At 36.3% G+C, this 25,742-nt stretch overlaps 2 protein-coding genes across 2 annotated transcripts; both read right to left on the reverse strand.

Annotated features, from left to right (window-relative positions):
- Positions 1-240: 240 nt before the first annotated feature.
- On the reverse strand, positions 241-4,314 carry LOC308687694 (tetraspanin-1-like). The gene is made up of 8 exons (XM_081360405.1): positions 4,237-4,314; positions 2,741-2,812; positions 2,426-2,635; positions 2,242-2,316; positions 1,334-1,441; positions 1,136-1,264; positions 971-1,054; positions 241-677 (listed from the first exon to the last, which is right to left on the reverse strand). Exons 2-8 carry the CDS (start codon positions 2,792-2,794, stop codon positions 609-611), a joined length of 729 nt encoding a protein of 242 aa, XP_081216531.1. The 5' UTR covers positions 2,795-2,812; positions 4,237-4,314; the 3' UTR covers positions 241-608.
- A 2,225-nt stretch (positions 4,315-6,539) lies between these two features.
- Positions 6,540-25,163, reverse strand: rab3da (RAB3D, member RAS oncogene family, a). The gene is made up of 5 exons (XM_081361465.1): positions 24,780-25,163; positions 22,190-22,426; positions 14,738-14,856; positions 14,369-14,493; positions 6,540-8,138 (listed from the first exon to the last, which is right to left on the reverse strand). The coding sequence occupies exons 2-5, from the start codon at positions 22,424-22,426 to the stop codon at positions 7,951-7,953; spliced, it is 669 nt and encodes a 222-aa protein (XP_081217591.1). The 5' UTR covers positions 24,780-25,163; the 3' UTR covers positions 6,540-7,950.
- Positions 25,164-25,742: the final 579 nt, after the last annotated feature.

A 25,742-nucleotide genomic window follows, 5' to 3' on the forward strand; every position in this document is an offset into this window, starting at 1 on the left:
TATATTAAAATAAAGTGTAATGCAAAAGAAACAACAGCAAATAAAAATATGCAGTAAACATAAACAAAGCAGTTTTTATATTTACAGTATATAGTTTACTGCAGAATGAATAAACGTTAAAGCAGCAGAAAGGTTTGTAGGCTTACTTTAGGAACAGAAATATCTCTTAATAATGAAGTTATTAATATAATTGTTTACAAGGAATAACTGTACAACAGGATTTTCTCACAACAGGGTTTTATGAGCTCATTATCAAGTTTATTAATCATTTTTATTAAAAGGAAATTATTAACAGCTGTTCTTTGTAATGGCATTATTGTCAAGTTACAAACAATGAAGAAACAGTTTATTAAATTAAATAAGCATTTTTTAAGCAAAATAATAAGCAAAATAAGCGATTGCACATTTTATATATATATTTGTTAGACATTGTAAAACTGAAACTAAGTTTCTGTAGATGATTGTCAGTAATATTTTTAAGAAAAACAAATTCACACATTCCTTACATAACAAAATGTTGTTTTTGTCTGAAGGAACTGTATATAAATGAAATAATAAAACAAAGAAGTTCCACACATTTATAAAAAGCAGTTGATCACAGATTATCTTCAAAGAGGGAAGTTAGGTACGTGTCCCAAGCATTGGTAGACTTTCAGGGAAACTATCAGGGCAACAATCTGGAAAACAGGGTTGAAGTTGAATATAAATATCATTTATGATAAATAACTGATTGCTTGTTTTGAGTACAGTGCTCATCCCTGCTGATATATACTATATACTAATATAGGCCTACAAGATGCCTGATTAAAAACTCTTCTCAGAAAACAAACTAAAAATACAATTGCAATTTCAATCTTTGAATCGAATCATGCAAATCAGTTATAAACTAATACAAAAATTCTGCAGTGGACCATTTCCCACTTTCTAATTGTTCAAAGTTTGGGAAGGTCAAGGGGTCACATATTATTACCTCAATAATGCCGATCAAAAAGGACAAAGCTCCGGAAATGGGTACATTTTCGTCCAACAGCACATGAATGCAGCCCTTTACTTTCTAAAACAGGAATGAAGGAGTTTCGTGAAAATGATGTATTTGTAAACTTTTTGCTGTGTTATTGGTCATGATAGGCAGTACCTCGTTCGCAGCTTTATCTTTTCCACATGGTGAACCTTGACCACAGCATTGTGTGGGATATAATGACTGCTTCATTACAAAGGTTGAATTTGTGAAGTCATCATAGCCTTTGTATCCACAGCATTTCAGCTAAAATATGTAAAAATGAACATTGTAATATTAGACGGAACACACCGCTGACATGCATGACTGTCTTACCTTGGTCATAGTTTCATTCCATATGCTAGTGATCGAAGCGTCTTGATTATAGTTCTTCTGAAGGCTTGTAACGAATTTGCCCTCTAAGCTGCTCAAAGATTGTTCTTTCTGTTAACGAGAAAATCAAGCATTTGAATAGAGACGTTCCATTATGGGAACATTATGCATAAGACAGGTTGCCCAGCCATTTTTGGTTCCCAGAACGTTCTCTTTTTAAGGTTTGGTTTTCGTTAGGCCAGGAAAGTTTTCTTAGCGGAAATAGAACATTCGTTTTTGGTTTGTAGAACCCCCGATGGCAACATAGTGTTTATTGTTTAATTAATCAAAATAAAGCACATCAACAAAGCAATATGGGAGATTAAATAATATTAAATTTCTCCATTAAATAGGCTAAGACTTAGAGGGTCCCCCGATTTTAAGTTTCTTTAGCACCAAATAACACATTCTATGATTTTTAAAATATGAAATTTATTTACAGACAATTATTTGACTTAAAGTAGGATATCAGTAGCCTAAATTTTTACCTGAATTGTCCTTCTTTTGGTCTGTAACAAACACTTCTTGATTAACATCATGTTCTATAAGGGTGTTAAATATATCTGAAATCATATTTACTCTCAAGTTATGTTAGCTATTTAAAAATAACCACCTGAAACGTTCTGGGGACGTAGTTACGGTTGCAAAAAATAAAACTTAAAGGACGTTCCTTGAACGTAATAACCAGAAAAATAACCAAACGGGAACCGAATAGTGTGTTTGCTGGGTGGTTGGCACAGGGTTCATTTCTACTTCAAATCTGAATTTGTTTTTTAAAGAAAGTGAAATGTGTTTGTGTTCTTGATTCACAGTCGCAATAAATAACGTTTTGCCAGCCTTCATTGAAAATGGTGTCTCGTATTTGCTCTCACCACATTATTGGGGAGGAGGATAAACACTGCCATGGTGACCTGGAGGATGAAGATGATGAGCACAATGACGAAAAACTGAAAAAGAACAGACAAATTACATGTCAAGAAATTTAATCTCTACACTACCTTTTGTTTTCTGAAAATTGTCAGTCGGAAAAATGGCTTGACACTTTAAAACACTCACCACCAAGAGCATCCATCTTTTTTTCTTCAAAGTGCCCAAACAACCAACCACACCCATCAGAGCGAGGACGCAACCCAGAGCGATCAGCATCGGGCCGCCCATCGACATGATCGTGGTAAGAGTAGCAACATCAACCTTATTAAACAAGTCAGTCTTGCTCTTCTTCATTTCTGACCATATACCGAGTCCTGCAGTCGCGCCTCCACTCAACTACGGTGTGAGAAAGAAAAATAAATAGTTTATTCGGAAGTGCTCATTCAACTCCCAACTATGGTCCCTCCAGTGAATCGACCATTAAATATCCACCGTACTTACAGTGAGGAACCCGTAGAAGGTGGAAGCCAGCTTTAAACATCCTGTCACCTTCATGATTTTGTTTTTATTGGTCTGTGGTAAAAAAAAAAAAAAGTGTCAGTTAAAACTAGACAAACTTTGCATGTTGTTTTAAAGTTTAGAAACATTTGAAGCTTGGCAGATAGAACGACAGATCGATTATAAAATGATATTACAACAGATTCATCCGAATCCTTTGCATTTTATAGATACATTGTATTGCTATCACACCTCACATGTTTTTGCCTCCTTAAGATGACATTTACTTGCAGTGGAGAAGCTGGTCACATTCACACAGCAACAGAATACGGCTGTCAGTCCTGTATTCGAATACGGTTACGTTCACACACAGTTCGGCTATTTACGGGAGTGACAACCGCATTCTATAACGAACTCACACCAGTTTTCATTCCTTTTGGGCGGGTTTGAGTCGGCTTTGGGCTGGAAATTTTTCTGGTACCTGGCAACCCTGGGCGGTTGGGCAAAATCTGGGCTGTTTTGGGGTCTTTTGGCGGTTTTCTATCAAATAAATTTTATAGACTAATTGGTTAATAAACAAAACTCAAGTGTGCATTTACACATTAAATCAGTCATCATGACTTTAAACACAGGCCCACCGCGGAGTTGGCTGGCGTTGGTGTGGACGTCGTGATGGGTAAGTGAGCGCCACATGCCCTTTGACTCACTAACCCATTGTCTTCCTGTTGACATTTCAGTCTGTGATTATGTTTTACAAGAGTTCTTACTCCTCCTTGGCACCTTCAGCCATCTTTTAAGGTTTGATAGTTGAATAAGAAATCTCAGTTCCCCTCCATTAATCAGAAACTAATTTACAAGAACATCTTATGTTAGTTTAGTTTAGTACATTCAATTTGTTAATTTTTACCAAAAATATGCCATATTCAGTTCAGCTCAGCTTTACTCAAGTCAGAACTATCTCTCATTTACAGATTTTAAGCTATTCCCCTGGTGTTCTTTGTATTTTCTTAGGTGGATTTCTGATCATCATTAATTGACATAAGTCAATCAGTTTCCTTAAGTGATTTTACACATCAGAAACTAATTCTAAAAAAAAAAAAAAAAAAAAAATTATTATAATACATGGAGGTGTTTATAGGCTCATATTAATCGAGAATACATGGACATTTTGTACTTCTAAAAAAACTTGTTTTTTACACCGCAGGAACAAGTAGCGAACTGCTATTTTTTTTCACCTTTTAGCAGTTCGCCTACATATTCCTGCTGTTTATATATATATATATATATATATATATATATATATATATATATATATATATATATATATATATATATATATATATATATATATATATAATAATGTAAAATAAAATACAACAAAATAATGTTCACATATATGTCAAATCCACGCAAAGAAATTCCTTTTCCGTCAAGGGAACTCTCATTTGAGGGACCTTATAGGATCCAAACTTTTTATACAGGCAGAAAGACATACTCACATCAATGGGATGCGGCTTGACGGATCTTCAGCAGTATCGAACAGTTCCAGATGATACTAGGATAGATGTGTTTGTTCTAGCGGCTCTTAAACATTCTCACCACATCCACCCTCATAGAGTTTTTAGACTCATGCAACACTCACGCAAACACACATTTCTCCTAGACGTGTTAAGTGCTCACCACCAACAATGAACAAGGTTCATGCAAAGGAAATGCTGTTGCACTCAAAGTAACCAACCACAAAGGTACAAAAGAAAGAGGAACAAAGACGAGACGTCACCATTTGATGTCTGCATCAAATTAAATTTAGGCGTCTACTTTAATATTTCATACAACTTTTGTGAGCTTTTTAGTGTAATGGTCCGGACTTTGATTTTGCCATTACATCTTTAAATACACATATAAAATACCAAGTTAAAAAAATATATTTGTTTTCTTGGCATAAGTGTTGGCTGTGTAATAATGTGAGTGACTAACTTTACTGATCAAGCTCAGTGTTTGATATAGGTGGCCAGTTGATGGCCTGCAATATAAGCTGAAGTATAAGTTTCATCATTCAGAGTAAAGTTCTTGTCATTCAGTGCAATGCAAATTCTGTTACAGCAAAGTGTCATCCATTATACTGAATCCTGAATAGGATATTCAGTATATCCTTATACAGTATATTGTTAAACTGAATAGAGAGTAAAATGGACTGTAAAATGGCAAAAAGCCAAAAAGTAAATGCAGACCCAGCTAGGATGGCACTCTTAAAGCCTGTTTACACCAAGAATTGATGCTTGAAACACCCTTTTCGTCTTTGACCCAAACACAGGCAGGTCAACAGCAAATGTAGATAAATGGACTGTATTCTTCATCTGGTCAATCAATTATTTACTCTCAAACTATTTACTTGATGTATGTGAACTATTAGGAGTGATCATCAGAAGAACATGTATCTGTGATCTCTCACATTTGTGCATGCAAGCAGACACCGTACATATACAGGAGCCCCAAGTGTTTGGTCACCTAAGGCACAATAAAAAATGCACATGCTATATCTTGCATTATATCTCAAAAAATCAAACCAAGCTGTTTATTTTCAAATAGTTTTCAATCAAAACATTTCACAACAAAGTTTTTCAGGTTTCAAAATATGATGTATTGTTACATATATTGTTCAAAATGTAGACAAAACCTATTTCTGGTTGTCAAACTCATATATTAATGAACAACAACAATGAACTATATATATAAAAAAACAACAACCTGTGATTTAATTAATTATAACTAACATTTCTTTTTTTGCAGGATTAACAATTATATGCTTTTAAAACCTAAATGTCCCCAACACTTTGGCCAAAGTCGGGGTGTGCGTGTCTGAATCATGTCCGAATATAACAAAAGGGGAAATGACACTAGAAACTAGTATCCAGATTTACTTCTACCTAGTAACAGAAGGGTTTGCTGAATTATATATATGAAGCACCAATCATATTGTAGAAAAATGATGTAATGAATCATGTCACCTTTTCCATGCATCTATTCTTTAAAAACTGTTGTACTCTCTTTGTCGGAGGGATTCTCTCTGAAACTGGTCTGAGGACCTCCGGCCGTGATTAAATCATTAGAAGGATATGGTCTGGAGTCTGTCTGGTTACTGCAGTGCAGCAGGTTAGTGGAGCACTAGAGATCTGTATTCCCAAGACATAGTGTTCGTAGGGGTCAAGACGTTGACCAACTCAACGTAACCTTAACCTGATGAAGCGTCAGTTAGGAGACGCGCTAGAGGATAAATATTATTAAATGTCGATCAGGAGATGACCCAGGTAAACTTAAGTCTGGTGTGTAGGGGAAAAGTCTACCACAAACTACACTGAAGGACACATGCATCATTTGTTGCTACCTGGTTTGGTATTTTGGATATGTGATGAAATGCAACATTTTAAGAGGCCAACAATTTTACATTAATAACAATAAAGCATATATATATATTATATATACACACACACACTTATATATATATATATATATATATATATATATACACGTATATATATATATGTATAGATAGATAGATAGATATAGATATACACACACATATATGTGAGTGTGTGTGTACGTGTATATATGTGCTTTATTGTTATTAATCAATGCGTGTTGTTTGTGTGTATATATATATGTGTGTGTGAGTGTGTGTACATATATATGTGTATATACGTGCTTTATTGTTATTAATCAATGTGTGTTGTTTGTTTGTGTGTGTGTGTGTGTCTGTGTGTGTGTATGGGCAAAGAAAAAAAGGGACAAGCCAAACAAGGCAAAATATTTAGTGGTCTTTTAATGGTCTTAATCTTTTTAATCACAAATCGCTGGTCAGGAAATTAGCAAGAATTGCACAAATACTGTAGATAAAGTAACTTGGCACAGAATAGCTTTCTTCAACTTGCAGACAGCGTTTTACAGGAGGAAGAGTCAGTGTTGTTCCACTCCATGCTAATGGATTAAAAAAGTAGTTGAAAAAAGTCTCCCAGTTCGTATGAGTTTAATTTGAGACCAAATATTCACTATATAGGGTTCAAATCTAGACAAACATGAGCCTGATGGACTCGTTCTCAAGCCACTTCTTGGTTGTCTTTGCAGTTTGGGCAGGAGCATTGACTTATTGAAAAATGACACAATGACATCTTCCTCCGTGCTTCACTGTGCAGTAGAGATACAGTTATTATTATATTTCTCGGCAGATTTACGAAGATACCGCTCTTGAGCATCACCATGCAACTCTTGTTTTATTGTGATTCATTAATCCAGACACTTCCCACATTCTCCCAAAAACTTTATTTAGTCTCTGATGTTTTTCTGAGACAGCAATGGCTTTTTAAACAGTATATTTGCTTAAATTTTGCTAATTTTTTGTCCCAGGAGTGTGTGTGTGTGTCTATATGTAGACACACACACACAATTATTAACTTTTCGTAACCTATTTTAAACAACTTGTGTGACTTAGTTAACTTTCCTGACCTAAGCATGACCCTTTACTGACTAGAATCCAGGTTTAATCAGAGGATCAAGTGATTAGTAATTTCAGGGTCTCTTTTAGTGTCCACAGCGAAGCAAATTTATTGCATTCAAAGCAAATGCCAAAGACAAATATAATCTGAGTTGAAGACATTCTTTGAAACAAGTAACAAAAACTATGAAGTTTGAATATCATATTGACTGGATATTTCAAGAGCAGTCCTAAAATGTTTTATCACCTATAATAAAGTAAAACATAACCTTGCATCCATTAAAATAATCCATACACGTTTCAAAGCTACTTCACACTGATGACCAAATGCTTTTTATCTGAGCATGATGTAAACAGACACTGGTGTAGTTTGAAACTTTGGCATGTGAATTTCTAAATCCTGTTCTGCAGTTTCATGCAGTATTTTCCCAGCTTTTCTCATCACAGTTCAATGTATTAGCAGCCACACATCACGCAAAGGGAAACCCGTCGCATTTCATTCAATCCCTGAGGGGCCTGTTCATGTAACTGCAATGTTGATTATTCATTTTAAAGGGCTTATGCTGGATTCCTACTCCTTGGTTGGCATTTCATACTATATACTGGCTTAAAAGAGTTTTTCTTCCGGTGTACATGTGAGTAAGAGAGAGACAGATGGACAGGGAGTGTGTGCATGTGTGTGAATGTTTGCCTTCAAGTATGAGTGTTTGTTGAGAGAGGATCATTAACATCCACAGCCGCTCTGTCCATCAGGGGGCGTGTCTTGCAGAATTGGGCCTTTGTGATTGGTTAATATGCTGGGGTCTCCGTCCAAGCTCTCGTTCATTTTGTCGCAGATGATGTCGACCAGCCGCTCAAACACCTGCTTGACGTTAATGTTATCCTTTGCACTTGCCTCGAAAAACTGGAAGCCTGCAAACAGACGGCAGAGAAAGAGAGAAACAGAAGAGGAGATATCTCGAGTTATACACAAAATATGAAATGTGAAATAAAATCAGATTTGAATAAAATTGTATGGTTTATTAACCTAAGAATACCATTTTTACAAGCAGAATAAAAACATTTTACACATACAATTAGTGGCCAGCTGATATTTGGCATTAAGTTTTCTGTTTGTCTTTTTAAGAAACTAAAGTGGGACTTTTATTTTGACAGACGCACAGGAGCTTCCCATTCTCCATCTTCATTAGTATATATATATATATATATACACACTGCCCTTCGCTGTTTGGATTTAAATGCAAATGCTTAAGCGTCAATGATTGGATCAATATTGCAGTGATTATTATTTCTAGCATGTTATATGTTTGGCAACAGTTCTTCGAACTCTAATCGATGGAGTGTGTACCAAAAATTGATGTACCTCATAACATCACAACATTTATTTCCATCAAGAGGTGCATCAGTTTGACAATGATCTTGTACGGACTATGCAAGGGTCCAGCACTCTGCAAAGTCTCCTCCAGCACATCCCAAAGACTTCCAGTGAATTTAAGATCTGGACTCAGAGGAGCCGATTTGATCTGAGCCTGATCAATCTTGACATTGTCATCCTGGAATATGGCCTTCACGTTTGTTTAAGAAATGAAAAGCTTCACAATCCATCAAGCAGGGTTAGAAGAACTGTTGCTACACATATAACATGCTAGAAACATAAAAATGACTGCAGTTATGATCCAATCGTGCATGTGTGTGTTTTATATCCGCCATCAAATCTATAATAGTCATCCACTACATATGTCATAACTCATTATATCTAACATCTATTGAGCAATAAAGGTCAGTGTACACCCTCTGAGCAACACATTTGCTTTCTGTAATTTGAAAGGCCTGCATCATTCATAGCATTTCTTCCTGTCTTTTCTTATCCAAATAAGGCTGTTCAGCACAGAGGAAATTAAGAGGGTGATGAGCCATGCACAGGGTCCAAAATTAACACTCGCCAAGCGCCGAGGGAGAGTAGAACTTGGCTTTAAAATGGTTCGCCTCCAAAACGTACAATTCTGTCAATATGCAAGTGAACATGTCATTCCAAACCTGTATGATTTTTATTTATTTTTTTATGTGAAAAAAGAAAAATGTATTTATATTTGTAAATGTAAATGTATTTGCAACAAAATGTCATATATTGGAAGTGCATGTGGACTGAGTCAGCAAAACTACAAATAGGACAAGAAAGGTAAAAGTATTATATAAGCAGCATTTACAACTATAAAAAAAAAATTGTGCATAATGGCATAGCAAGTTAGAAATATTTGTTTAGCCAGTAAAATTCATCCACCATTGGGAGGGATTGCAAACAAAACATAATTGCTTACATCAGTAAGCCCCGCCCCCCTTAGTTACTGTTGCTATCTCGGACAAACAAACAGAGTTGCTAACTGTTTTACAATGACGGCCATCAGTGTGAAAACCTTGTCCCAAGATGTTTTTGTTTGATTTTGGACACAAAAGGACCACCTCTAGTCGAAGAGCATTCATTCATACCATGGAGGGATATATAAAAGATTTGAAAATAAATATGGTACGTAACACGATTCATTTGGAAGCGAGGGTTTACAGATCACAATGCAAGCGGGAGAAGCCTCATGTTACGGTCGTCACAATCGCTGACCTACTGTTCATGTTTTTTAGGTTTGTACGTTAGCATGGACTCACTAACTTTAATTGTAACTTAATGAGAGTATATGACAACCAGAAAATGGAAGTTTTTGTCTTCATTTGGGATTGGGGTTTAATCCTTAGGGATCCAAGTTGCTGAGCTCACATCATTGATATTATAAATAAACTGCGCTTGTCTTATTGCGCAGATAATTGTTCGCAGTCCGTTTGCGCAAATCTTATCATACTTTTAAATGTGATGGCGAACGCACGCACAGTACAGTGATTCAATACATGAATACCCATGCCCATCTATGGAATGATATTCCGGACATTATTCAAAAGGAATTGCAAATTGTATTTGCAATTGCGTTTTCAAATTGTGGACGCATAAAATGTGACATAATCCAAACGCAAATGCAAATCGCGCATTACCGTTTGCATTTTCGTTTAAGCGAACGCACAGTGACTGCCAAATTTAAAATGGAAATGCAAAGTCCGTTTGCAACTGTGTTTCCCATATCTTACGAGTCTTGACCCTGTCATATTTAAATAGCAATTTCAATTACCACGTCTGCTTTTTCACTTTCTCAGCGTCGCGTATGTAGCCAGCCAAAACTCAAATGAAATCGCAATTCCCTTAGTATTTCCATTTCCGATGCCTTACACGGAAACCTGTCAATCAGCGTCAAGGGTGGGATTATGCTATGGGGCGTGTTCGTGTTGGGACGTGACGTCACTCACAGTCGACGGTTAAGAGGTGATACTCTGAACAGACAGACACCGATTTATTTTAAACAATGGAGGTAGTTGGTGAAATTGTGGAGGACCTTATGATGCTCGCGCAGCAAGTTGATGACAGTACATCCTCTACAGATGTAGGTAATGTAACAAAAGTCACAAAATTCCATGACACTGAGATAATCTTTATGTCTTAATCTCTATCTTTAATCTTGGTTTTGGTTTAGTTTAAAATGAATATTTCTTAAACCCTCATGTTGTCTTTGGGTTCTGTTTGGATCTCATTTGATATTTTCCCCCCATTCAAAAAAACATATCTCCCTTATCTCAGTGTCATGGAATTTTGTGACTTTTGTTACATTATTTGTCTAAACACACAAAAAAACCTGGGTTTGATTTAATTGGTCTGAAAGTAGCCTATGTATAATTTTGTTTTTGTCCATTTCACAGCTGAGATTAATTTAAAATGATTAAATCCCACATAAATCTAAACAAATAGACTACACCATAAATGTAAAGTGGAACAAACATTCTCTCTCTCTCTCTCACACACACACACACACACACACACACACACACACACACACACACACACACCAGCCGCGGCGCTACATTTTAGGTCCGGGCCCATCCATTTCTACTATGGTTTTGTACGTTTCTTCATTCGGATCTATTTGCGATCCATTCAATTCTAAACAACGCAGTTTACATGCTTTGTCCTTGTTACATTATTCATTAAGTGATAATAATAATTAGTGATAATAATAATTAGTGACATAATTATCAGTGAACTTGATAAATGTTGCAGATATGTTTTACTATGCATGCAAACAAATGCCTTTCAACTTATGCGTGCAAAATTCAGAATAAAATGAATGTGCAGCAATTTGTACAAATAGAGAGTCTGTATACTATACATGTTGTAGCCATTAAATAAGCTCATTTAGTTTCATATTTGTTAAAATATTATAATGTTTTTTTTTTCATCTATGTTGATTATGAAAAGTGAACCGCACGAGTAAGATAGGATGCGCAATATATCGAGAGATGTGGGTCAGACATGATTTTGACCACTTTTTGTTTTGTAGAAAGCCTTTTTAAGTGAATTTCGTTTTGTATAAATTGTATCTTAATTTTAATATTTTTTTTTATCAACCAATAATTTTTTTATTGCCTGGATTTAATAAATTAAAAAGGAAATATAGCAGACAATAAAATCATTGAGGGGCCCGCGCGGTCATTGCATTGCTCGTGAACAGGAGCGCATCTCTTCTCATCCTAACTTAATGAAACTCAATGTATGCCTCACAGACATGAAATATATCTTAAGAAAGCCCAAAATGTAATTTTTAACAATTTAAAACGAAGGCTACTCTCTGATTATGTAATCCATGATGTGCATTTCTCTCTATAGGCGCGTTCACTATATGGAGATGACGATCGTCAACTTCATCTTTACAGCTGTTGTTGCTGTTAATAAACTAAAAAAATAATAGGCCTATAATTTTATTAAACAATAAATTCAATTAAACTGTAATTGTCTTAAAAAAGCAGCAAAAAAAATCCGTTTTTTTTTTTTAAACCTATGCTAACTACGCATTAAATTCAGGTATAGTTAGTCGCTGTCCTCGGTGCCGCAGAAAAGCACTGAAACGGAGATGAAGGGGAACCACTGATCTATATAATGTCATTCTATATAGATCAGTGAGGGGAACCCGTTTTTGTTTTTGGCTTATTTTAACTGGCCCATCCAGTTTTCTGGAGGCTCACCTACAATCAAAACCCTGCGCCGCTAGTGACACACACACACACACACACACACACACACACACACACACACACACACACACACACACACACACACACACACACACACACACACACACACACACACACACACACAGGTTTAACTGCAACAGACAGCATTTTTATTGAATTTCGCAAATTGAGAACACTTATTTGAAGGGGTGAGACCTAGCACCGACACTCATCTCTTGTGGTATGTCCAGTAAAGGACGTCCAGGTTCTTTAGTTGTCCTGTCCTTCACAAAAAGCCTATTATTAGCTACTTCACTGAGGTTGGCGAAGACAACATTACTGATGTTGCTGTTGGTCAAGGCCACGAAAACATTTAACTTATCCAAAATGAAATGGCTTCTGAGTAAGAGGACATCTGTAGAGGATGTACTGTCATCAACTTGCTGCGCGAGCATCATAAGGTCCTCCACAATTTCACCAACTACCTCCATTGTTTAAAATAAATCGGTGTCTGTCTGTTCAGAGTATCACCTCTTAACCGTCGACTGTGAGTGACGTCACGTCCCAACACGAACACGCCCCATAGCATAATCCCACCCTTGACGCTGATTGACAGGTTTCCGTGTAAGGCATCGGAAATGGAAATACTAAGGGAATTGCGATTTCATTTGAGTTTTGGCTGGCTACATACGCGACGCTGAGAAAGTGAAAAAGCAGACGTGGTAATTGAAATTGCTATTTAAATATGACAGGGTCAAGACTCGTAAGATATGGGAAACACAGTTGCAAACGGACTTTGCATTTCCATTTTAAATTTGGCAGTCACTGTGCGTTCGCTTAAACGAAAAGGCAAACGGTAATGCGCGATTTGCATTTGCGTTTGGATTATGTCACATTTTATGCGTGCACAATTTGAAAACGCAATTGCAAATACAATTTGCAATTCCTTTTGAAAAATGTCCGGAAAATCATTCCATACCCATCCTCTCAGGATACCTGGAATCAGTGTCACAAGTACTCCAGGCACATTGTTTTACCATTTTCGTAGCATAAACACCATAAAAACCGATGAGAGCTTCGGATCTTCCAATGTTTCTCTATAGCGCTGAAACCTAAAGATGTCCGAGTTCCGGCCCAGTGTTGCCAACTATTTTCAAAGGAAAGTAGCTAACGCCTCCCCTAAAAGTCGCTAAATGTCGCTAGATGACGTCATACGTCAACTAGCATATTCATGACGTCATCGCGGCGTACTTGCGTTCAGCCTGCCTAATGTTTTTTCTCATTAAAATCATGCTCACATACTGTATTTTAATATAATATAATATAATATAATATAGACGAATGTCCAATAAAGCTGTTCTCATTTACTATATTTTTTTTTGTCAGACAATAGAACGAGTAGCTATTGAATGACTATTTTTTATATGTGTAAAATTATCAGAATTGAGAGAGTTCGGGAACTGTGTGAACTAAAGCACTGTGATAGTGAGTATTACAAGTGATAAGCACAAGAAAAGAAAGGAAAATAAAATGGTCAAACTAAATTCTTTAAATATAAAACAAAAGATAAGTGATAAGTCCGTGGAAACAACACTGCTCATTCGTTCCGTGCTGCTGCTCGTCTCTCAGCCATTCAACTGAACAGGGTAGACGCAGAGAGAGGTGTGTGATGGCAAAGAGGAAGCAAACCTCGCGCTCGCAGGACTGTGGTGGCAACATTTGGAGGTTACTGAGGTTTGTCCAAAAAGTAGCTAGATTTGTCGCAAGTCGCTTTTTTGAAAAAAAAAAATTACGCTAAAGGGGTCTGAAAAGTCGCTAAAAATAGCGACAAAGGCACTAAGTTGGCAACACTGTTCCGGCCCCTTGCAACTGATACTCAACTGCCATTGGCTCATCTGCATTCGAGGGGAGGGGCTTACTGATCAATTCTGGACCCTTGCATTCTCAAGTCTTTATTAATAGGCTCGTGTGTGTGTGTGTGTGTGTGTGTGTGTGTGTGTGTGTGTGTCTGTCTAATGCTTGTCTTTTGTCCTGTAACATGCCTAGCTCATTAGCCAGTCTTTGCCCGTCCTCTGTGGCCACCAGCCTGTCGTCCTCCAGATCACATTTGTTCCCCACCAGAATCACCTGAGCGTTGTCCCACGAGTACGTTTTAATCTGAGTTGCCCTGGAAAACAAACAAACACACACACACACACACACACACAGTCAATTTTGAACTGACATGCTCATGAGCGCCCTCTTTGTGGCCGTTATAAAATGTGTGGCACTTCAACAAGAAACACAACATTTCAATCACTCTCACTTTGACTTACTACCTAGAGACATAGATTGGTATTAATTAAAAGAATTATTATTACTCTGGGTTATTATTATTATTATCAGCCATGTAAGACTATAAATAAACTCACCAGTCCTGCACGGCGTAGAAGGAGTCTTGGTTAGTGATGTCATACATTAGCAGAAAGCCCATGGCCCCTCTGTAATACGCTGTGGTTATGGTTCGGTACCTCTCCTGCCCTGCTGTGTCCTGAGAAACAACATACAAGCATCCTAAATATTGCCATTAAACACACATTTTATACATCTAAGCATTACTTCCTAAAACACTGTATAGCAGAAACTATATAGCTAGATTGCAGAAACCATCCATTACTTTATATGCATTGAGTCTGCCAACCTTACGAGTTATTTTTCTCTATGGTTGGATGCTGTTATTTCTTGCTAGAAGAATGTAATATTTCAAATAAAGACTTCAAATAAATAGGATATTTCACCATTAATTATGTGCAACTAAATTTTTAAGGTGTAGCCTAAGTCATTTAGAGACACACACACAAACAATATATATATATATATATATATATATATATATATATATATATATATATATATATATATATATATATATATATATATATATATATATATATACATACATACATATTTAATAAAACACTTTATTACATGTAAAATTATGTAAAGAATTTTGAGTGATGAAGCAAATTATGTGTTTAATAATAGTTTTAATGCTCAATTACACACACATCTACTCTAATTATATCTTTAGTAAACTTAATTGGCAAATAAAATTAAACATTAAAAATCACCGCGATATTGACAATGTTAGATAATTTTATATTGGCAGCAAAGCTTACTTTTATGATGGATGGATGTGCTTTTTGGGGCTTCAAAATCTCAGTTACTAATATTCACTCCCATTATAAAGCTTGGAAGGGCCTAAATATTTTTTTAATATAACTCTGATTGTGTTTGGCTGAAAGAAGAAAGTCATATACACCTACAATGGCTTGAGGGTGAGTAAATTATGGGATAATTTTCATTTTTGGGTGAACCAACCCATTAATGCAAACATATCTTAAATATTTGATAATGCATGCATGTCGAAGTGTAAGTAAAAAATAAATAAACTTAATTATTCAAGTAAATGCAATGCAAATGAAACAGACTCAGGGGGTTTAGAGGTTAACAGCCATGTTAATCTGGTAACTAGGCAACGTTTGATTAGTTTCCATGATACTGAAAAGCCTTGACTTGATTTAGAGTGCTGTGACCTCACCTATGTAGGTTCCCATGGCAACTCTTGGTTTGGGCAGCTGTTAGAGGGTTGTATATATGCATGTATTGTATTTAAGGGATGAACTGAATTCAAACTATAATGGAAGCTTAACAAAAGCCTCAGCCCCTTCTTTCAACAGAGATAAGATATGCTAGCTGGAATACACACACACACACACACACACGACTAACTTTATAACAAAGACAACTGAACCATTTCTGCCTATGCAATCTTACACGCTTCATTCTGATCCGAGAGCAACCTTTAAAGTCAGGAAATGATTCTTCAATGTCCATGACTGTGTCAATACATCAGTTAAATCTACAGAGCACTGTGATGACTAACCCAATGTAATGCGTAATATTTGCTCTTCCTTCATAGCAAAATGCCTCAAATTACATTCGCCCTTGCCTTTAAATGATGGACTCCTCCTTAAAGTAAACAAGAGAGAGAGAGTACATGCAAATGAGCACACGCACATACTGTATATTTATTGTACAATATATTGTACACTTTAGTGTCCCAAGAGTTTATAATAAAAAATAATCACTGAAGGCACAAATCCCCAAGTTTGTTGAAAGAATGAGATTATTTTCGCTGTTAAATTGATAATTTATGTCGGTAATCCACTTTAGACATTCTGCTAACTATAAGTAACTACCTGTCATGTCAACTGCCAGTCATTCGAGTATTAGTAGATTGTCTGCTTGGTATCTGCTCACACTTTATTTTGATGCTCCCCAATAGACATTCTGCTGACTATAAGTAACTTTGCAAGTACTTGTCAACTTATACTAACCCTAACCTACCAGTCTCCAAATAGTATACTCTAATGAGAGTTAGTTGACATGAAGTTGTAAAGTTAAATTACTTATAGTTAGTAGAATGTCTAAATTGTAACTGAAAGTCTAATAAACATGTGTATGGAGATACAACAACACAAACACTATTTGATTATTTTACTTCTTACTCACTGCTATAGAAATATAGTCAATAAAACATGACTGATTATTAACTAAACATTTCCAAACACTTAGTAAAGAGCAATGTGGCTCCTCCGCACCCACTAAATACACCACACACACATGTACACATCACAAGGCTTGGACTACGCTCTGGGATCTTGACAACAGAAGATGGCCTTAACTGAAACCAGTAAAGAGGATTTAAGGCAGTGGTTCTCTACAGGTACAGCTGGGATAAAAGTGCAATGCTAAATGCAAATAATAAAATGCAACTAACCATATAATCAATATAGTTAATTATTAAAGGTATAGCGGAGGATTTTTTTACTTCCGGGTGGATAGCCTATACTATTAGTCCTCCCAATTGTCAATCATTCTGGTGAATCAATCAAACTTTTCAAAAAGTGGAGAGGGCGGGTCTTATCTCAAATTCGGAAAGATCCTCCGCTATACCTTTAAGATAATAAAGAAAAATAAAGAAAAATAAATGGGCGCATACATTTTTAAAAGGGAGGAGAAAACTACATTCCAGCCCTGATAACCATCAGAGTAGTTTGTTACACTCATTGTATGAATGCGAAATGTAAATAGGTTTGGTTTTGGCTAGATCTGCTCCCAAAAGAAATACAGAGAAGAAAACATGTTGATGCTGCTACTGCTTAAACCTTAAGGTTATATGATAGTAAAACGTGCTGCTGATCTAGACAGGTGGTGCTGGGGTGTAGGAGGGCCCAATAAATGCGAGAGTAGATCGTAAGAAGCGACTGATTGGCTGCTGAACCGGCGACGAGACAGTATGAATTCTCAGTTAATCACATTTTCATGCAATGCAATGCAAATGCATTTCAATTTTTATTCAATAAACTTTTGTACGGTAAATACTAATGGTAGGTCATTGGGTCGCCACTTGATATCCAATGTAAAATATGCGTCCTGAAGCAAAACCAGTTGAGAACCTCTGGTCTAATGTATGATAAAAGCATCAGCGCAATCTGATTCAACAATTGGGACTGTGATATCAGCCTTGACATGACATCATTTTCCTTCGGCTTTTCTAATCAATCATACTTACAATTTTCACTTGCCATATTAGAAAAAAAATGTAATTATTACCTGGGAAGGCAGAATATCATCTGACTTGATGGTGGACTCTTAACTTGGGCTAGCAAGCAACCCCCTAGCAACTACCTAAAAAACCCTAGACTAGGGATGCACGATGTGAAAATTGTGGCCGATACCGATAACCGATATTAATATTGCTGTTATGGCCGATACCGATATTTACCGATGTCGATATCTCTGTATAGAAAACAAATTTTAATGATTATCAAATAAAGAGCTATTTTCCAAAACACTTTTTTTTTTTTTTTTTTACTTTAGAAATGACTGATATTGGGCACCTTTACCTGTATGCATTGCAAAATATGTCACACATACAACACACATGCATTATATTGCATTGCATATAATGTGTGCTGGTCAACTTGTCTAAAATTAAGAAACCCTTAGAAAACAGGAAAAAAAAAAAAAAAACAGGAACATTGTGTACAATTAAGATAGGCTACTTAATTTATTATTCCAATATCCAAATATGATACTAAATACCACAGGGAAAAGGACTTCTATTTGTGACGTGCTGTCTTTGCCTTTGAACATTGCACATTTTAAACAGGGCACGCATTAGCTGAATAAATGTTAACAGTTGACAATGAATAGACAGGAGTCCAATAATAGCATAACGAATCACTTATTCTAAAAATAATAACAAGTAGGCTAGACGAATCCGACATATGGGCTGTGTTAACAGTAAAACGTCCGTCATTTAACGAATTTTAAAAACACGAATGGATAATACAAAATGCTTTCTGACATTTTGATAGAAAAAAACAAACAAGCAAGAACAAAATTTAAACTTAGCCCGTCAATTTTTCATTTTAATTATCTTCTCTCACTGTGTGCGCGCGTCCGTGTTTGTGAGGGAGAGCTCGCGCAGCACTGATACAACGGTAGCATCCATAAGTAACGAACGCGCTAGTTTTCATACAAAATAAATATGTAACATAATTAGGTAGGCTACTTTAGTTATTATTAACACAATAACGTAACACATGAAGGCTACGTTTCTCAACACTGAGAATGAATAAATAAACGCCTGTTTCTCCACTCGCGCTTATCAGTAATCCACAAATCACACGTGCCCTCACTTTTGAGAAAAATCTAATTCGAACCGGTATCAAATATCATGCAATATATTCAAATATCTACGAGTCAAAAAACGATCAATCAAAAATGTGTCATGAAGAGGGAAAAAACATAACTGCTTTAACAATGTTACTGATGGGAAAGTTCTCTGTTATGCACGTCTGAACGCGGCACTAAAGACCGCTTTAAAACTTTCACAGAGACCTCAAACAGAAAGCACAAAGCCTGTCTTTAAATTTAATTTCGTTTTGTATTAATTGTATCTTAATTTTGATCAATGTTTCATCAAAAATAAATAAGAAGTAAATATTAGAAAATATTTAATCAGGACATGGAGGCAACGGCGCGTGAACTGAAGCGCGTCTCAAATGAACCGAAACCTACCTGCCTCACAAACCTAAGACATATATAGAAAGCTTGAAACATCTATTTTTAAACAGAACAATTCAAAACGAAAGAAAATAGACTGTTCTATGCTTATGTCATCTGTATGAAATGTGTATTTCTCTCAGGCTGTTCACTACTGCTAAGATCGCGAGTCCTCAACTTCATCTTCAACTTCACGTCAAATATCGGCCTGTTCACATCGGCCCTATTTTGACATCGGAACGATACCGATGTGTAAAAAAATGACCATATCGGCCGATATTATATCGGCGGCCGATATATCGTGCACCCCTACCCTAGACACCACATAGTAACGTCCTGGCAACTTACCCACAATCCCAGCATTGTGTCCACAAGTTTTTGCACATGTAATGTAAAAAATCTATATCTAGATTACAGTCTATTCTAGTTCTATTCTTGTCAATTTCAGATTACTGGAAGCAGAGCTGAGTTGTTCTATGGTGGGTTATCAGCAAACAAGTGCATTCTGGGAAAATGCTACTCAACACCTCTTGAGACGATCTCACCCACTTCCTTTCATCAACAGAAAGTACTGTCGCTTCCTCTGTCGAGGAAGCCTGCGGCTGTGAACTGCCGAGCAACAACTAGCCTAAACTTACTGTTTCAAAACATCGGAATTTACAGAATTTAACAAACAGACCTAAAACACTTATGCAGCCACAAAAACACACACCAGATCATAATTGTTTGGCAGCACTGGGTCTCAGTATTGATTTAATTAGTGATTCAGTGCAGAAGGCAGATGGATGCTGGTCTGGACGGTCAAAAAGCACAACCAATTTGATTTTATGGCTTTTATTTTCAAAAGGTTCCTTCAAAATGGATTTAGCCCTGTGTGTGTGTGTGTGTGTGTGTCCGTCCCACAAATAAAGCATCAAATGATGGGGCCATCTGGTTTGGGTTGGTCTGGAACATTAACCATCATTGCTCTCACTCTCTCTCTCTCTCTCTCTCTCACACACACACACACACACACACACACACACACACACACACACACACACACACACACACACACACACACACACACACAACACACACACACACACACACACACACACACACACACACACTACATTATCTTGATCAAAGTATTACTAAGTCACACTGACACAGGGTTAGTGGATCCTCTTTTCACAACATTCGACTTTGGCAATAGCAAGTCTTTCTTTTCTGGCTCAAACTGTAAATATGAATACTAACAGATTTTAAAGCACTGACATTATTCTTCCAATATACCTGCAATGAAACTGCAACTGCATGCATTTAAACTCTGGCAACTAAAAGCATTGCACCAAAGACTCACATAGCCAGAATAAAGCGCAACAGTCGGGTTTCGTAAGAAAAAATCCCATACATTTTCTCCATAGGGGAATTTTTTTTAACGATAAATTAAAAACCTTTAAAGACAGCCCTACTGTGAGCTATTTGAGGTAGTCAATTGATGGTATACAGATGGTAAGCCGTCAGTCCACATTATTTCAACTTATTGTTAAAATAATCATGTATAGCCTAATGGTGGGATTTGCTGGTGAAAAACTACAATACCCATAATTCTGCAGAGAAATCTCCACCAGTCAGAAAATTTAAATTAGTAAACCATGGCAGAAAAACTCTTTAGTGCTCGCTCACTCCCACGAATCACTGTGAATGACGTATGCATATTTTGAAAAAGACGTAACATTTGTTGATTCAATATCTTTAAATTAATAGTTTTTTACAATTATGTCATTTCCAATGTTTCATGAGATTGTGCCCTCACTAAAGCCTTTAAGGCCCATTCAAACCATGAAGGATAACTACAAAGATAATAACTATATTAGCGTCCACACCAGCAGACGATATTGTTCTGTTTATTCAATGCGTTTATTCTGCCACTTTAAATGATCGAGCTCTCGTTACAGCAGGATGGATTCTGAAAGGCTGTCCATGTTTTTATCGTTAATCTTCTGGATAAAATCGTTCTGAAAGTGATTCCAACGATATCGTTTCTCTGTGCCGTTATCGTTATAGCTGTGTTGTGAACTCTGCTACTGTTTAATATTGGGATTTTTTTTTAGAACGATATCTTTATAGTTATCGTCCTTGGTGTGAACGGGCCTTTAGTTTCTTAGTTTTAAGGGACCGTTTACATGATTTTTATGCGTTTTTTGCCGTTCATTTCACAACAACGCCGTTTTGGGGGCCTGAAAATGCAAACTTTTGAAAACGGGATTCAAAGTGCAAGTTTTTGAAAACGATACTGTTATCGACTTTGTGTAAACTACAAAAACACAATTTGTAAAAAAAAAATTGTGACGTCATGTGCTTGCGTATTACTTGTTCAGTCTATAGTGACATCTCCATCTACTGGCCTTTTTAGGTAACCATAACTCCTATGGAAAAAAGACTTCCAAAACCAATGCCACTAAAAAGTGGACGATACTAATGCACTTGAAGTCTGGTCTTTGAAGCTTATTCTGACCAAAAACTGGCCACTTAGAGAGAGAAAAAATATCAGATCAATGTTTGAAGCATCCAGCCACAATTTGTTTTGTTTTTATGAGCCATTTAAGGGGCAGGTAAATCTAAAATAGTTGATACCATTGAAGAAAAAACAAATTCAAAATACGGCACACCATTTTTTTGTCTAGACTTTAAATGAACAAATATAGGTACTACCCACCATCCTCATGTAAGCTACATAATGTCTCATCTTCCACACTCACCCATATCTGCAGTTTGACTCGCTTCTCGTTGCGGTAAACCGTTTTGACTTTGAAGTCGATGCCGACCGTGCTGACGAACGCAGAGGTGAAGGAGTCGTCAGCGTAACGGAACAGAAAACTAGTTTTTCCAACACTGCTGTTGCCAATGATGAGGAGCTTGAACATGTAGTCAAAATTCTGATCGGCCACATCCTTCTGCACCTGCGTCAGATTACGGTTATCGTTGGCCGACGCCATCTAGAGGAAAAGTCAAGAGAGACAAGCTATGTCATCACCAATTTCATTGAAGGTTAATAATGACGGTTGTCTAACCCTCCAGCAAATCTAACCAGAAGAAAACCACCTTCATTTGTTGGGCCCTGAGAATGCTGTGACCCTTTTGCTCATTTATGCTGGCTGTCTGGTCTACAAACTCACAACCAAAGAAGTGAAGTGACACAGGAGTGGAGTTCTCGTGCGAGACTGGATTTATTCCTGTTAAAATCGGTATTCCACAAGAAGCTTGCAATCCAAGTTGTCTGTGCGCTGATTTGCAGTCAAAAAGAAAAAGGAGGAATATGAAGGAGAGGTAGATTGGTTGCTTGCAGAAGTCATGTTTGCTGATGCTTTGTTGCAGGTCTATGACTCCTCTCCCTGAAATTTAATTGGCTGTAAGTCGTCGCTGATGTCGCCACTGTAATGGGAATTTTGTGCAACAAACTTCCATATTCTGTAAAACGGGTTGCATCGCTTCCGGTTCAGGTCTTTTATAGGTCTTCGTTAAATATAGAGCCGTTTTATCTTCAAAGACGCGAGCATAACTTATGTCATTAAATGAATTACATTTATAATTCATAATTAAATGGATAATTCTGATGTCTGAATTACATTAAAGATGATTAAGAAAGATTAAGATGATTATGGTAAGTGCAAATGTGTGTATAAACTAGCCTAAGTTATCAGGCTAATCGCTTATCTGTATGCTATGCTAGTATAAGCTAGCTAACTAATAGAGACATACTGTAAATGGCCATTGTAATGTAGGAATTGGAGGAATTGTAATCAGGCGCTAAAGAGAGTACCTATTAAAAGCAATTTAAACCAATGGGGGACCCCAAGCCTCTGATTTTGGTCATTTGTCACGATTTCCACAAAACTTGGCTAGCTCAAATCAGGGCTAAATCGTGTACCTGGCATTATCTAAAGCCCCGTTGATACTCTGTCATGTAGTTAAAGTATTCTTCTTGCACTGTCATCTATCTCTCTCTTTCTTTCTTTCTTTGTTTGCGCATCAGACATGCTGAGTGAGGATCTTTCCTTGATTCAGAGCCATTACAGAAGAGACCAGCTCAGCACAATTCATTCTGGACAGAAACCAGTGCTTAAAGTGGAAAGCACATAATAAGAATAGGGGAAAGAGTTCACCAGAAAATACAGATTCTATCATTATTGTGTAGATATCCTGTGATACTGTATGATGCAGTTATTTGACTCAGGTGTTATTTTGCTCAGTAATTTTATGTGCTTTTTTCATTTTTTATTAGTTTTTTGTCCTATTTAGCTTTAATTTAGATTTATATTGACATTTATAAATTAGATTTTTTTTTCAGTTTTAGTAATTTTAGTACTTCAACATATTTTCAACTCTAATTTTTTAAGTTAATTTTAAGTTTTTTATATTTTTATATTATATAAATTTATTTTAGCTTCATTTCAATTAACAAATGATTTTCAATAGTTTTACTTAGTTAACAACAAACTGGTATGTATAACTGAAGATTTTCTGTGAATAACTACTTAAATTTCAGCCTCTTTGTCACAGAAAACTTTGTTGTATCACTTCAGAAGACTTGAAATACAAATGAATAAATCCTAAGGATTACTTTTATAGCATTTTATGGTCTTTTTATGGTCCCTTTTGAGCTTGACAGAAAAGCCTTCAATTTTTGTTCCACAGACAAAAACAACACAAAATGAGGATGAGTAAATAATGACATGCGGTGGATTCAGGGTGATTTGGACACTTTTTGCCATTGAGATGACTTGGGAAAAGTGTACCAATCTACCTGAATTCACCCTAAATTATTCCCATAAACACCCATTCCCTAGAAAAACGACAGAGACCTTCCCGAACAAGTATTAACATCCTGCTCAAGCAGAGAAAGAGATGATCACATTTAACCGTAAATTACCTGAAGAGGGAGTTACCAGGATATGACACACCTTACACACATGAATGAACACAATGCTGTTGTGCCACTGCAATTTGAAATAAAATTACATGAAAGCCCTTTTGCGCATGCAGGCTAAGATTAAGATTACGATCAAGTTAGATTTGATCTGATGCTGGTCGACACAAACAGCATCACATACCCTAAACTATGAAATCTACAGATCTGTCAAACACAACATCAGCTTACACACTCAGAAAATATTAATGTGATTATGTCAACAATAACTCAATTCTGAGGTTGAAAGGGAATACATAGAGATATTTGAAACGGTTCCAGTATGCTCCCATATGGACATCTTCATAATATCTCTCTACTACTGTAAACGATTAATGAAAAAAATGCGTATCCTTCGGGCACAAACATATATGATGACTAACCTTATTTGTCTCTTCTTAGAGGTTTTTATTTTCTTTATAAAGTTGATGTTGCGTGTTTCCTCAGCTGGTTTCGCACATCCAGTCTTCGCAGATCCAGTTTCACTTTTCCAGCAAAACACACTGGAAATGGTCCACTCACGCACTCGCCTTATCGGTTTAAAAACCGACTATTCCCTTCCCTTCAGAGGGGCGTTGCGAACCCAGAAGCTTGATGTCTGCAGAGACCTGGCTGTCGACCAGTTTTTATTTGTGCTGACGGCTTGTCGAAAGGGCGATGGCTGTTCCCAGATCAGCTAGTGGCCCTGGCGAGCGTCCACGAGCAGCCAATCAACAGGTCTCCAGTCAGTCAGACAGACACACTCAGCATTATAATCTGCCACTCACATACGGGTCATTCCCTTAGCAGTCTCAAAAAGTGGGGAAAAAAGTAACAGGATCGACAGTTGTAAGGTTTATTAACACAAGCTTTGTTATGAATCTACACGATGTCCATTTAAGAAAGAGATTTTAACGCTGATAGACTTACAAATTTAAATTTATACTTATTTACTAGGCTATACAAAATAACGGCAACTGACAAACATAAAACATAAATTTACAGGGGAAACAGGAGACTTTAACATGTTTATAATATATATATATATATATATATATATATATATATATATATATATATATATATATATATATATATATATATATATATATATATATATATATATATATATATATATATATATATATATATAATAGTGGTGTTTTGAAATGAGGAGGCAACGTCCTCACAGATTTTTTTTGAATAAATCAAATGTAAATTCCTGTCCCAGTTACACTTAATGTTGTCACATTTTCCTGGTTAAAATATTACTTTACGTTAGGCTACATAAAATAAAACTACAATTCTGTTTTGAATTTTTACATTAACGAAGTAATTAATGTTTTTATTAAAACCATATAATCATG

The sequence above is a fragment of the Scardinius erythrophthalmus genome (assembly GCF_964197995.2).
Source record: "Scardinius erythrophthalmus genome assembly, chromosome: 3".
In the NCBI taxonomy this organism is placed as follows: Eukaryota; Metazoa; Chordata; class Actinopteri; order Cypriniformes; family Leuciscidae; genus Scardinius; species Scardinius erythrophthalmus.

Excerpts from the sequence above, each read along its gene's own strand:
- LOC308687694 (XM_081360405.1), bottom strand. The coding sequence starts at position 2,794 with ATGAAGGTGACAGGATGTTTAAAGCTGGCTTCCACCTTCTACGGGTTC. Across the intron at positions 2,636-2,740 it reads CCTTCTACGGGTTCCTCACT|TTGAGTGGAGGCGCGACTGC; the intron begins GTAAGTACGGTG and ends CTCACACCGTAG. Across the intron at positions 1,265-1,333 it reads GGAATGAAACTATGACCAAG|CTGAAATGCTGTGGATACAA; the intron begins GTAAGACAGTCA and ends TACATATTTTAG.
- rab3da (XM_081361465.1), bottom strand. The coding sequence starts at position 22,426 with ATGGCGTCGGCCAACGATAACCGTAATCTGACGCAGGTGCAGAAGGAT. Across the intron at positions 14,494-14,737 it reads TTCTACGCCGTGCAGGACTG|GGCAACTCAGATTAAAACGT; the intron begins GTGAGTTTATTT and ends TTTGTTTTCCAG. Across the intron at positions 8,139-14,368 it reads AAGACTGGCTAATGAGCTAG|GCTTCCAGTTTTTCGAGGCA; the intron begins GCATGTTACAGG and ends GTCTGTTTGCAG.